The sequence below is a fragment of the Artemia franciscana genome, chromosome 8, assembly GCF_032884065.1.
Source record: "Artemia franciscana chromosome 8, ASM3288406v1, whole genome shotgun sequence".
NCBI lineage: Eukaryota > Metazoa > Arthropoda > Branchiopoda > Anostraca > Artemiidae > Artemia > Artemia franciscana.
In genome coordinates, this window is record NC_088870.1 from 53934005 (window position 1) to 53949404 (window position 15400).

At 34.4% G+C, this 15400-nt stretch overlaps 1 protein-coding gene across 1 annotated transcript in view; it reads right to left on the minus strand.

The window, feature by feature from the left end:
• Positions 1 to 904: 904 nt before the first annotated feature.
• Positions 905 to 15400, minus strand: part of LOC136030724 (restin homolog) — a 15308-nt gene continuing 812 nt past the window's right edge. The window contains exons 2-5 of the mRNA XM_065709794.1: positions 13367 to 13530; positions 9229 to 10817; positions 3837 to 4051; positions 905 to 1042 (exon numbers count right to left, since the gene is read on the minus strand). Of these exons, the coding sequence (XP_065565866.1) occupies positions 9366 to 10817; positions 13367 to 13530 (1616 nt within the window). The 3' untranslated portion in view covers positions 905 to 1042; positions 3837 to 4051; positions 9229 to 9365. The remainder of the gene's footprint in view (positions 1043 to 3836; positions 4052 to 9228; positions 10818 to 13366; positions 13531 to 15400) is intronic.

Genomic DNA, 15400 nt, shown 5'->3' on the forward strand with positions numbered 1-15400 from the left:
GAAAATGAGAAAATCGCTCAAGTTTAACAGCTAACCTTAAAAAACGCTCGAAAAGAGCGTTTAACTGGCGTGAAATACGGATTTTTTGAATAAACACGAGACCGTCTTTAGCCTGAAAACACATTTTTGTAGAGTACATCTGGGTAGCCGGGTTGGTTAGAAAATATTTATTCTGGAACAATTCGGAACGTTAGAAATATTTCCAAAGAACGCATTACCTTATAAAAAAAAATACCGTATTAAGTGTAACAAAGTATTATTAAAAGAAAACAAATCAAAAATGAAAATAAAATCTAAAATCAATGACAAATTCTTCTTTTTCTTTTTTAAATGTGTTTCAAATTCCTACTTTCTCAACGCTGAGGATTCCGTGCTGCATACAGGCAAAACTTTCGTTTCAACGTTTTGATTAAATTAAAAAAAAACTAGTTTTTTTTTTAACTGAAAGTAAGCAGCAACATTAAAACTTAAAACGAACAGAAATTAATCCATATATGAAAGGGGCTGTTCCCTCCTCAACGCCCCGCTCTTTACGCTAAAGTTTGACTCTTTCTCTCAACTCTACTTTTTAAAACAGTAAAACGCTTTAGCGTAAAGAGCAAAGCGTTGAGGAGGGAACAGCTCTCCTCAACTCAACTCCTCCTCAAGATTAAATATGAAACTTACATATTTCAAATGACCATTAAAATGCGATTCTTCTGATGTAACTATTGGTACCAAAATTCCGTTTTTTAGAGTTTCGGTTACTATTGAGCCGGGTCGCTCCTTACTACCGTTCGTTACCACGAACTGTTTGATTTGTCAGGTTTTTCACACGTTCTTTTTTCAAAGTTCTAATCTACAGCTTAATTATGATAAGCCAATCTGGCTTTATATCTTTTTATATTCTTACGTACATTAACAAGATAACTAACCAGTGGGAGGTATGAGTTCATCATCTGCTTCAATTGCTTTCCGGGTTGGTGTCTTAGTTCGTCTACCGCGTTTTCCTTCATCACCACGAGAGGGTTTGCTGCCACTCTTGGAGGAATCACGAGCAGGGCTGTAGAAGTGAAAGAATTTCTGATAGTTTATCAAAATTCCAGACTTTATTGGAGGTTTAAATAATAAAGAAACGATAATAAAGTAAATCTGACACTGAAAAGCTCCAAGCTGTAATAAGTTATAAGCTTCCAATTAAAAGTAAAGTACAATATCGGTTGGTATTACGATCTGTAGACTGAAGGTTTCAGATGTTACGAACGTGGAACATCATCTATCTGCTATTTTGATCAAAAGTGACAAATTTTAACGTTAACTGCATAAAACAAGTTAAAGATTTTTTTTCAATTCCTTCAAATAAAATGTTTTTAGACAAGAAAAATAAAAAAAGATATAGTCATAATTAATTGATCGTATATGGAATACATGGTGCTAAAAACCAGAAGACACAGCTTGCATCCACGTTGTCAAAAAGATATACCTGCAATATGTTAAGAGGTACTAAGTTGAAACACTAAGAGAATATTTAGGGGGATCAGGTGGGATTGCTTCAAATTTTAACTTTAGCTGCATATAACTAGATCAAATCATTAGAGCACCTAAACTGTTTTATTTCGGAATATTGAATTAGAACCAAAACAAATTGTACACGCTTAAATAGTCGTTTCAAAGGGGTTTAATAGCTCTGATCCCCCTCCCCTTAAAGAGTGTGGGTAACTCATGAGTGGAAGCTGGCACTAGTGTCGGCAGGAAAATCAACGCCATCTAACTTTTGGCTTAGCTTGGCATTTCTTCAGTCGTTGTAATCGTTTTCTGTCAGAAACTGAGATCAGACGCTTATTACTACACTAATTTTTACCATTTACACACAATAAATAATTATTCTCATTAATACACTAAAAAAAAGAAAAAAGAAAAAGCCAATTATCACCAAACGTTAGATCACGTTGATTTTTTTTTTGTCGACACTAGCGGCAGTTCCCGTTTTTGTAAGTTACCCATACTCTTTCATCCTCTACCCTCCTCAGACATGTAAACTACATATGAATATGTTACACATTTTTATACTTGAGCTTATCACTTAATTTTTGGAATTTTCATCGGTTACCCACTTTTTATTTCAATGTTCATCGATTCCAAATTTATTTAAAGTCATAGAATTAATATTGTGATATACTATTATTATATTTAAAATTACTTTCAATTAAGCTATGTTTTTTAGTAGTCCTGCCCGGAGATTTAGCACACATTCCTTTTTGAGATGGGAGAGGGGGGGGAGAATCAGTAAAACAAGGTGAAGTAAACGGTCAATATAAGAACTGAGATTAAAAATTTTGGCGTCCATACGCGAAGGCCCCTTTACTACGACTGAATATTGCAAAAGTCTACGATCATTAGAGCTTGAGTTTTAAAGTCCATATAAATCGTTAGTTAAGGTTTTCACAAGACATTCTCACTAGAAGTTAAATCTTTGAAAAATAAAGTATTTAACCATTCACTAGATGGTTCGAGAGAAGGGTGTAAAAAAAGAAAGAAAAAAAGATGAGAGAAGACCTCTTCAATCCCAATGGGGTATATTCACGTTACCAATACCATAATCCAAAATAGTAAGAAAAGCTTTTTTGTGATTTTTTTTTTTTATTCTCCAAGTTTCAAAGTTTTTCGGCCTTTAATCGTGGTTGCCTACTGAAAAACTTGTAATAAAACCTCAGCAAATCTGAGTGGTACATTAAAATTTGGTAAAATCTGTCAAAAGTCCTAGAAGCACACGCTGTTCCTTCACAGAACCATATGTAGATCATAGAAAAAAAAAGAAATAAGCCATAAAAGAAGAAAAAAAGTTTAAAAAAACTACAAATAATATATTAAAGAATAAGTTAGAAAGAAAGTACATGACGATAAAATGAAATCCATTTCAAAATTCGTCGGTTCACTTTACATGCAAAAATTATTCAAAAACACTAAATATACATTGGACAGAAAACCCACACTCAATTCAATTTCCAAAAATTTCCTAAACTTTCCAAAAAATTCCTCAGAAAAGACAAAAGGAAATTGGTTAGTCGGAGAATAAAGAAGAAAAAGATAAAGGTAAGATATACAACCGCCTTTAGAATGAACCATATTTTCTTAGCAATCTTATCTTCCTCTTCCTCCTCTACTAATAGATCAATTGTAAAATCAGTCCCTTTAAGACCTTCCTATGATGGATACAATTTTCTGCAAGAACTGAAGCAATTATGGAGAGAAATGCTGATGAACCCAAAGCGCAAAATTTTCAAAACTAGAACTAAAACTTGGCAATTTCGTCGTTTGAGAAACGCCTACACATTGTTTTGTGATTTAGAGTATTGTGGTTTTACACTTATTTTCAATGCTCCACGTGTTTGAACGGTTTAAATATTCCAATCTTTGTTTACTTACTGGTAGTCCCACTTATGGGTAGTTCCACTTATTTTCAATTTTAAAATTTTTCATTGGTTCCGACTATGTCAACGTTTATGCTCTTACAAGATACCAGAACCTTGTCAGTGGACTAGAAAAACATACCTTTTGCACTTAAAAAACAACAAAACAAACGAATTAAGAGCTATAAATATATATATATATATATATATATATATATATATATATATATATATATATATATATATATATATATATAAACTAATTACTGCTCTTTCATAAAATTACCAAGTTCATTGTAACTTAAAATAGTTATGCATAAAATAATTTTATATGAATTACTAGGAGTTCGATCTTACGAAATCCCAAATTTACCTATTTTCGAAAAAAAGAATAAAAATCTTCTACGAAAGTGCCTAGAATAATCTAGTAAAAAAAAGAATAAGAACCTCGGTTTGGTAACTCTTATAGAGATGTCACTCGGCAGCATGGATATGCTCATAAAATTGTCGGTTTCTTCCTCGGTTTCTGTTACCTCTTGAAAATAGAGGAGTTCCTCAGGGGATAATGTGATCTTTTTGTCGATTTTGTAAACGAGACTCTTCAGCCGTGCAACGTCTGATTCACTAGTCTCTGCTTTGTGCTTCGATTCCTGAAGCTGTTCCTAGAGAAAATAAATTCATACAATCGAATAAGTACAAAAAATTACACGAAATGAAGTAAAACAAGACAGAAATGGTAAAGAATTGAAAACATTTCTTTATTAGTTGGCTCTTTCAGCAGAATTTGTTTCTATTATACACTCAGTAGAATATTGTATTGTATTTAGACAGTCAGATTTTCTGTACCAATTATGAAAGTGTAGGCAAGTAGAAAAGTAATTTTTTCCCTGTTACATGGAAAAACCGACATTTTTTAAGACCCTAAATGAATAGGGCAATGATAAAGAAATTTTTCCATTAATAGAAATAAATATCTAATGACTGGCCAACACTTTCGTTTTTATTTTTAAATTCTACATTTTACTGGTTGCAAGGGTTTGTTTCCTACTCTTTAGTGCATTTGCAGACAAAATTTTTTTTTTAACTTTAAAATTTCTTTTTGTTTTTCATTCCCTTTGTTTTTTTTTCCTTTAGAAGGGAAAAATTAATATTTTCGTATTTTATATAAATGCTGGTCGTACAATTGATACTTTAACATATCTTGTTTGTAAAACTTCATACCAAGACCACATCAGCCTCTTCTTCGAACTAACAATAACACAACAACTTGTAACTTCCATGCCTATAATGTACGCATTTCTATGAAATGTACGTACTTAAAGCTCTATCTGAATTGGCACAGGGGCTTATATTAAGCGGCTTAAATTAAGATGTTATAATTTTCAAGAAGTCCCCAAGCCTTGAGTTTTCAAAATTTAGAAAACCCATACAATATGATAGATATTTCTTTATCCCCCCCCCCTTTGCAAAAAAGGAGTGGTCATCTCCTTGGTTGATTGTACGATACGGGTATGCTGTGAAGCACACCTCTCAGAAATTGAGTGCATAAAGGACATACTATTTTGTAATTGAATAAAAAAAAACAACAAGTTTTTCAACTGAAAGTAAGAAGCAACATTAAAACTTAAAACAAACACAAATTATTACGTATATGAAGGGGATTGACCCCTCCTCGACATCTCACTATTTACACTAAGATTTTTTAGTACCTTTAAAAAAGCTTCTTATTGTTCTGATTAAACGACCCTTGTGCCTCAGGAGTCATTCTTAAAGAATTGGGACAAAGTTAAAACTTTAGCGCAAAGAGTGAGGTATTGACAAGAGGGTAAGACCCCTCATATACATATTAATTTCTGTTCGTTTTAAGTTAATGTTACTCCTTACTTTCAGTTCGAAAAACTTGTATTTTTTAAATTTAATTTCTGATCGTTTTTTAAATAATCCCAGGAAATCTGGCCCCCTCCACGGAGAAATTCCCCTCCCCACAAAAATATCCTCTAGACGATTTAATCCAGGTGAAATTTACCCCGGACAATTACCCTTAACAACTCCAAGAGTTAAATTGAGATAAAAAAGACAAAGCAAGAGGTATAAAAAAGAATCTTGTATTGGAATTCTGGCAAATTCCCTCAGTGTAAAATTCTCCCTCTGGAAACTCCCCCACCCTTGCAAAATTCTCCTGTGGAAAAAACCCAAACTGGAAATCCCCCCCCCCCCAAAAAAAAATGTATACATACTTCCCAAAAGCAAATACTATGCGTAAGCAATGGACAAATTTTAAAACTTAAACACCTTTCCCCTGGTGTTATTGGGGGCCATGTAAAGTCCAAAGACAGGGTTTTATTGGACCTTTCAACTATGGTGAAGAAAATAGCGATCTCAAAATTTTGATCGAAAAAAACACAAATTTTCTCAGGCTCGTAGCCCTTGATGTGTAACACTAAACTTAATGAAACTTATATACTTGTCATCAGAGTAATAAACCGATTCTTTGATATATCTATCGGTATCAAAATTCCGATTTTTTAGAGTTTCGGTTACTAATAAACCACGCCCCTCTTTACTTACAATTTGTCACCATATACTGTTTGAAGGATATCCAATAAATTTACTGGAATCATTATAGAGAAAAGGTTAAAAAAGCAGTAAAAGATACTAAAACAACACAATCTCTAATTGAAAGCATTGCAGTCAAAATTGGGAGTCAAAAAGAAATATTTTACAATTTTGCCCTATTTTCCGAAACTGGGAGACCAACCGAAAAAGATTCTTAAAAGCATTCAGTAGCTCAGATAAACTACACAACATCTACAACTATGGGAAGGGTAAAAGCAGCCCCATGCAGGGGAGTGTTATTTACTGGATACTCTGTTCTTGCCATCGTCTCTATATTGGTAGAACCCACTTCAAGTTGTGAGAAAGGTTGTTAGAATACAATTCTTAAATCGAAAAATCTACAAGCCACGCTAAAGGCCCGAGAATTTTTATTCTGCCTCGGCCCAACAAATGTAGGACAACCTACATCATTTTATTTTGTTTGAAAATATCTCCATGATTGCTTCTGTTAAAGGTCTATTAAAAGTTTTCAGAGCAGCCGAAATAAAAAATATAAACTAAAAATTAGCCCTCAATAGAGAGGAACTTTTTGAGCCCAAATTATAATGAACTTATTCAGATTTATCAGATTATACAGATTTTTCATCTTTACATCATAATATTTGGCAACCTAATAAAATGTCAGATGATAGCAGACCTGGCAAGCAATTAACTTTTGAAAAGGCATCAAATAGAATGAATCCAGATTTAGTTTCTTTAATTGCCATTCAATATCATTAAGCAATAAGCACTATAGGTAAAACTATCATTATTTTAAGTATGGAATAATAAATATTTTAAGTGTTTTTAGAGTCAAACCCCCTACACCGTTGTCTGCCCAAATGTATCCAATCAAAATTTTAAGATAGCCATTTTGTCCAAAATAGTCCAAAGTTCAAATAGCTATGCTTTTTGAGTTGACTAGCCCCCCCCCCCAGCCTGCGGTGCAAGGGCTTTAAGTTACGCAAGTTGATCATTATTAACAAATACGATTTTTTAATTGGAAAAGAGAGCATGTTTATAATGCTAGTTTTACTTATTCCATTTTAAGTATTACTTATATATTCCAAGCAGCATTTGTATTACACGAACACACAAAAAGAGAAGATAACAAGGAAATTTGGGAAGATAGTGAATACAACAAAAGCGGGTGTGTCGACTACGTAAGCAACAGCTGTCAGGGGCAAAATACAATACAAATAAATAAAAGAAAACAGACTTGCTCCAAAAATCTTATCAATAAAATAAATTTTAAACCAAAATCATAAAATAAGTTTTGAAGAAGAGTCTCAGCTTTCTCACCTCATCTTGGTTTCAGTCAAGACGGAAAAAGATAGTTCTTCATTCCTTCTACTTAATTAGATTAAGAACTGGAGCAATCTCCTTATTTCAATATTGGCCCTTTGTGCTTCTAATCTCGTATTCCTTTTGGAAACAAGTTCATATTCATTGGCTTCTGATTTTAATTCATTCTTTATTAAATGTTTTTTAAAATAATTAATGTTGTGTGCAAAGGTTGAGCTTCTACTCGTAAAAATCTCTATTTTGGGATGTGTTATTATTGCATTTTTTTTTTAATTCAATTGCTTCACGGACAATTTGCTTGATGCCTAATTCGATTCTAATTAGATTCTAATTCTACTTCTTAATTAGAATTGTTTCGTCTAACAGCAGAGAATGGTTGGGGTTATCGACAAAGTGGTTGTTTAAAGGGACAGACTGAATGCCAGTTTACCAAAGATTGCCCTTTTCGGCCAACCATCTAGGAATAAACAAAAAACCGGTCGAGCTTAATATGGTTGGGAGGATGTCACAAGGAAAAATTTAAGGAAAATGGGAACTTCCTGGGAGGGTGTAATATACGGAGGCTTTGAATAGGTTGGGATGGAGGAGGGGCGTGCGTAGCTGTTTTGTCCTCACGCGGCATTATTCTTAACTTATTCATTATTAACATCGTTATTATTCATTAACGATGTTGAACTATTAAGATGTTTTACCGTATGCCATCCGCGAATGTTTTATTACGTATGATAATTTCGACTCGTCTTAGGTTTCGACAATGCAATATAACCAACACTACGCCATTATGTCTTTAGTTCAATCAGAAATAAACTTACAAGAAAAACTTTTTTTTATCGAAGTCGCGATAGAACTTGAAATAAGGTAAAAAAAAAACTCCTACCGTTCTTTGTCTTAAGGCCATAGCAAATGCAGAACAAATGAACTGAAAAAGAATGAAGATCCGCACAAGGCCGTATCCAGGGGGATTACCGGATTTGACCCCCCCCCCGAAACTTTGTTCAACTCTTAAAAAAGTAACAAAAATGCATATAAACAAATTTTTGATACATTTAATTTTTTTGGAACCCCCCCCCCCCCAAATACCCCAGCCCCTTCCGAACAAAAATCCTTGATGCGCCCTTGGATAAGCATCTCAAAGTGAGGAAATGATTGTTACATTTACATATAAGGATTAGGTAATAAACATTTTTCAGAAAGAAATACATTTAATGGGCCATAGGCCCACTTCAGTTCTCTAATCTAGCAGACTGAGTGCCCTTCAATAATACAGACTAAGCTTCTATGCATCACTAAGTACTTAAAATAACAAAGACTGATCAATTAAATTATCGCATTAAATATTACTTGATCAAATTAATTATTTTAAATTAGTCAATTCGATTTAATTTAATCAAAATTAATTAGAAAAAGCAGGGAGAAACAAAAAAGAACACAAACTAATGAATGAATTAATTGGCTCAATAAGACAGACTAAGCACCCTTCTAGTTAAAAGTAGAGCAACATGCCTACTTTGCGACAAAAAACAGTTGGTGGTGGAATTGTGGGGGAGGGGGTGCCAAAGGTTGACTTTGACGAATCCCAATCGTATATCAACATGCAAAACTTCATCTCAATGTTAAAGCGTTTTAAAAGCTGAAGGTATTAATCAGAAAATACTAATTTTTTTTTAATTCAGTTTAGGTTCCTCTAGCTTGACTACCCACTTAGGGCACATGATTTTGTAGCCAGATAAAGATCAGTTAAGTGTTACAATTACAAAAATCTTATTGAAATCCCCCAGAGATTTTTTCTCCTTAAAATTGGAAAATGGCAGCCAAAACTTCGCATTCGTTCACTTTTCTTTCCCCAACCCCTCTCACAAGAAAATTCTCTGATCTACCCTTCTACTCCGAGGACCTGACTGGTGGGTAGTATACAGAGAGAAGAGAATTTTCCACTTACTTTATTAGTGTCAATAATTATATTCAGTCTTCTTATATCTTCTCTTAGTACCATATCCTTTTCACCACATCTGATGATTTCAGAGTTGAGACAATGGATTTCATTTCCCGATTTTGCTAAAATTTCCTCTTTTTCTGCTAAAATTTCATTTTTTTTTCACTTTCTAATTTTGATACTTTCTCTCGAAGTGACGTTAAGTCATCAATTTGCTTCACAATTTCACGTTCTTTGTCTGTCAAATTGACAAGTTTCTTTTCTAAAGTGTCAATCAAGCGGCTTCTGTCTTCAACGTCTTTCTTGAGGCATTCTGAAGCAATTTCGATGTCACTAATTTTTGTTTGGAGATCTCCAATATAAGACTTGAGACATGAAGTCTCTTCTTCATTTTTTGCAACAGTCTCTTCCTTTTCTTTTAAAATTCGACTACATTCCATATTCAGCTTAGCAGCTTCCTCTTTTAAAGACGACACCTCAAGTAAGGATTCTTTGAGACGACACTCATCCTTCAAAATTTGCTCTTCCTTCTCTTTTAGAACATTGTCATTCTCTGTCTTCAGCTGAGTAATTTCCTCTTTCAATACTGAAACTTCACTTAGAGCTTGCCTCAGCTGCGACACATCTTCCAAAAGTAGTGTATTTTCTGTTTTGAATCTAGAAGCATCCTCCTTTAGCGACGTAATTTCCGTGAGAGTGATGTTTAGCTGATGCTCAATATTAGCGAGTCGTTCATTCTTCTTTGATAATATATCCTTTTCAGTTTGCAATCTAGCAATTTCTTCTTTCAACTGTGACATGTCCGATATAGCAGCTGCAAGTTGACCTTCAACTATACGAGACTCATCATTCAAAATATGCTCTTCCTTCTCCCTCAGAATATTGTCATTCTCTGTCTTCAGCTGAGTAATTTCCTCTTTCAATGCTGAAACATCACTTAAAGCTTGCCTCAGCTGCAACACATCTTCCAAAAGTAATGCATTTTCCGTTTTGAATCGAGTAGCATCCTCCTTTAGCGATGTAATTGCAGTGAGAGTTGTGTCAAGCTGATGCTCAATATTAGCAAGTCGTTCATTCTCCCTCGATAATGTATTCTTTTCAGTTTGCAATCCAGCAATTTCTTCTTTCAAAAGTGAAACGTCGAATAAGGCTGCTGCAAGTTGAGCATCAACTATATCGTAATCAGGTTTTAAAGAGACAATACCGTCAGCAAGTTGCTTCTTTTCACCTAAAATTCGGTCAAGATCCACATCTGTCTTCTCCATTTCTGCTAACCTCCTGAGAAGAGAATCCCGTTCTTCACTAATTACCGAAAGCTCATTCTTGAGATCGACACACTCGATGTTGAGTTTTCCCATCTGACGGATAAGATTTTCTGACTCAATGGGATTGGTAGAAGAACCTGAAGGTTTCTTCGGAGTCTTAGTTTTGGCAATCTCTGGGGCTTGTTGAAAGTGTTGAAGCTCCTCATTTAATTGAATTATTTCAAGAGATTGGAGTTCAAAGTTCTTCTTCAGATCTTCCCTGGCTTCACTCAGCTCTTCTATTAGCTTGTCTTTGTCCTGCAGGTGTTGCTTCATTGCAGAAATTTGTTCCTGAAATAGTAGGAAAAAATTAAAGACATCGGAAAGAGGAGCTTCATAGGAAGAAGAGGAACTTCAGAAGAAGAAGAAGAGGAGGAGGAACACGTTACCTATGGCTCTCATTACCTAACGGGTGACAATCCTCAAAATAATAATCTAGAAATCTAATAACAGAAAAGAATAAAATCTAGAACCGTCTCCCTCAAAAAAAGGGTTTAAATTTCATTCAATCCATCAATTTATTTAAAGGAAACATAGAAAAATTACAAACCTTTAAACCCCCAAAAAGGCTCTTTGGCATGTGAGAGTGGGAGACTAAGTATTAAACTAAACAATATCACTAAAATCAAACAGAAGGACCAGAAGAAAAAAGGGGAGAGGAGAAAAAAAACCCACAGCAAACAACACCATACATGATGTCATAAAACAATCATTCGTTAATAACCATTATCAAATACAATTAACAAAGGAGATGGAAAAGAGAATATAATGGACTGAAATAGAAAAAAAAGAGAGAAAAAAATCCTCAATACAGTACGTATGGGAGATCTGCTCCAAAATTATACATATCCACATACCACTGCGCAAGGGACACTGAGATTCTTATAAAAAGCATGACTCGGTAAGTAGTTGAACCTGCTCTCTTTGTGGGGAGTATTGGAATGGACTGGAACATTTTCTGAGTAATTACCAAGGTTTGGTGAATTCAAGGTTTTGAGGGGGTATACCACTCAAACCTTACAGCCCCTGGGCTGTACCACTACAGCCCCTCAAAGCCTAAAGGAGCAGTCTCCCTAAGGTTCTCTTGAACGACAGGTTTCTTCGATAGTTTCTCACAATCGTAATAATAAAGGAATAGAAAAGATATACACAAACTAGGAACTACAAGGAATGAATAGAGAAATGTATTCATGCAAAAAAATAACAAAGAAAAGAAATTGGGAACAATCTCTGCAAGGTTCTCTGTTTCTATCTTTTTTGTCAAAACAGAAGTGATAAAGGAATAGAAAGGACAGACAAAAACTAAAACACTTAAAGGAATGAATAGAGAAGGGTTTTCATCATAAGAAAATTGACAGAAGAAGAAAAAATGGGAAAAATCCCCGCAAGGTTCGCAAGAATGAGAACTTCCTCCGAATATCTTGTCGCAACTCTATTCACAATTGCATAAAATAGATAGACAAGACCAGGAACGAAAACGAGTGAATAGAGAAATGTATCTAAGAAAGAAACTGACAGAAAAAAAGCGGGAACAGTCACCACAGGCTCTCCTCTGCTTCAATTTTTTGTCACTAAAGAAGTATGGAAAGGAAGAATAGAGACGAACAGAAAGGAAAGGGAAGACGAAAGCTAAAAACTAAACGAAACGACTAGAGAAGGGAATGAAAAGAAAATTGACAGACAAAAAAAAATGGGAACAGTCCCGCAAGATTTGCAAGAGTGAGACCTTCCTTCGAATATTTTGTCTCACTTAAAAAGGACAAAAATGGAACGAAAACGAATGAATACAGAAACGTATTTGTGAAAGAAACTGACAGAGGAAAAAAAATTGGGAAAAATCACCACAGGCTTCTCTGCTTCAATTTTTTGTTTGTCAACAAAAAAGTACGGAAAGAAAGAATAGAGAAGAACAGAAAGGAAAGGAAAGACGAAACTAAAAGCTAAATGAAATGAAAAGAGAAGGGAACGAAAAGAGAACTGCAAGAAAAAAAATGAGGACAGTCCCGCAAGATTTGTAAGAGTGAGAGCTTCTTTAGAATATTTTGTCGCAACTCTACTAACAGAATAATAAGATACATAGACAAAAGCTAGGAACGAGTGCAAATGAATAGAAAAAATGTATTTATGAAACAACCAAAAGAAACGAATAGAGAAAGGTTTTATCAAAAGCAAATTACAGAAAAAAAGGGAACAGTCACCGCAAGGTTCACAAGAGTGAGAGCTTCCTTCGAATATTTTGTCACAACTCTACTCACAAAATAATAAAATACATAGACAAAAACTAGGAACGAAAAAAGAATGAACAGAGAAATGTATTTATAAAAGAAACTGAGAAAAAAAAAAATGGCAACAGTCGCCAAAAGCTTCTCTCCTTTGATTTGTTTTTCGTCGCAAAGGAAGTATAGAAAGAAAGAAAAAGAAACATAATATAGAAGAACAGGAAGGAAAAATGACAACCAAATGGAACGAACAGAAGGTTTTTATGAAAAGAAAATTGACAGAAAAAAAGGGAACAGTTCCCACGAGGTTAGCTGGAATGACAGCTGTCTTTAAATATTTTACCACAACCCTAGAAATAAAGGAATAAGATAGACAGATGAAGATTACAAACTAAACCAAAAGAAGCGAAAAATACATTTATGACAAAAAACTGACAAAGAAAAAAAAGAAAAAGAGAACAGTCTCCGCAAGGCTCTCTAGTATGAAAATTTGCTTCGAGTTTTTCATCACAACTGAAGTGATAAAGTAATACAATAGAAAGACAAGAATTAGGAACTAAAAGGAATGAATAAAGAAAGGCATATAAACAGAATACGAACAGAGAAATTGTTTGAACACACCTTGCCTGCAGAATCTTGTTCATCAGCTTTTTCAACGGATTCCAGATACAACACCTTGAAATTTTCAAGTTCAGCAATCTTGTCTTTCAATTGTTCATTTTTGGCCTCCATGAACTGGCGAGTACTTTCTGACTTCTCAAATTCTTCGCTAAGCTTCCGGTGTTCTACAAAGAAAAGATTGGTTTAAAAACTCATTTTTCAAAATATACAATGGAAAGGCTTATCAAAAGAAGTAGTATCCATCCTTTATAAAACACATCTACTATATTATGAAAAAAGAAAGTGCAGTAATGAAACTTTCTTTGAGTTTGAAAGCTTTAGTTTAGGGCAACACGCCAGTTTTTTGACACGTAAGTTTTAGATTTTGAACTTTACAGGATAGGTCTTTTAATAGGCCTTTCACTTTTACAAATAGATTTTTCCACAGACCTATAATTTGTCAAATAAGTTTACCGGCACATCAACCAGATTTTAGCTCTTAGATTAATTACTGAGAAGTCTGAATCATCAGATTCCTTTAGTCTTCAGCGTTATCTATATATATAAAAATAAGTTGTCTGTGTGTGTGTGTGTGTGTGTGTCGAGTGACGTCATGTTTGTGTGTCGACTGATGTCATGTTTGTCGACTGACGTCATTATAAGGATTGAGCTGTATGCGTCATGAAGTTGTTTGTCAACTGACGTCATGTTTGTCAACTGATGAAATTACATACCGGGACACCGGGACACAAATGAAGACCGGGACACAGGGAATATAAATGACGACCGGGAACCTCAAAGAGAAATTACAGACTGGGACACCCGGACACAAATCACGACCGGGACACAGGGAATATAAATGATGACCGGGACATAAATGACGACCGGGACCCATTTCATATACGGAGTAATTTCTGTTCGTTTTAAGTTTTAATGTCGCTCCTTACTTTCAGCTAAAAAATCAGTCTTTTTTATTTAATTTCTGAACATTTTTGAATTAATACATGTTTGGTTTTGGCTCTCCGCACATAAATTATTAAAATGAAATTTGTATATTAATTCTTTTTTTGGCTAAATGGCTTTCTCTTAGTTTTGATCAGACGATTTTGAGAAATAAGGGGTGGAGAAGGAGGTCTAGTTGCCCTCCAATTTTTCGGTTACTTAAAAAGGCAACTAGAACTTTTAATTTTTAACGAACGTTTTTATTAGTAAAAAATATACGTAACTTAAGAATTAACTTACATAACAAACTTTCATAATCTTAAATTTTTATTATGTATACGAGGGGGGTTAAACCCTGTGCCCTTTTCATTGAAGTTTTCTTCCCCCATGACAGATTCCTCCAAGGAAAGATCCTCCAACATAGCCCCCTTCCATCAGCCCCACCCCCAAACAAAATAAAATCCCCCTGAAAACGTCTGTACACTTCCCAATAACCATTACTATATGTAAACACTGGTCAAAGTTTGTAACTTGCAGCCCCTCCCCCAGAGATTGTGGGTGAGTAAGTCATTCCCAAAGACATAGTTATTATGGTTTTCGACTATGCTGAACAAAATGGCTGTCTCAAAATTTTGATCCGTTGACTTTGGGAAAAAAATAGCGTGGGGGGCTAGATGCCCTCCAATTTTTTCGGTCACTCAAAAAGGGCACTAGAACTTTTTATTTCTGTTAGAATGAGCCCTCTTGCGACATTCTAGGACCACTTGGTCGATACGATGACCCCCGGGAAAAAAAACAAACAAATAAACACGCACCCGTGATTTGTCTTCTGGCAAAAAAAAATACAAAATTCCACATTTTTGTAGATAGGAGCTTGAAACTTCTACAATAGGGTTCTCTGATACGCTGAATCTGATGGTGTTAAGATTCTACGACTTTTAGGGGGTGTTTCCCCCTATTTTCTTAAATAATGCAAATTTTCTCTGGCTCGTAACTTTTGATTGGTAAGACTAAACTTGATGAACCTTATATATTTAAAATTAGCATTAAAATGCGATTCTTTTGATGTAGCTATTGATATCAAAATTCCATTTTTTAGAATTTTGGTTACTA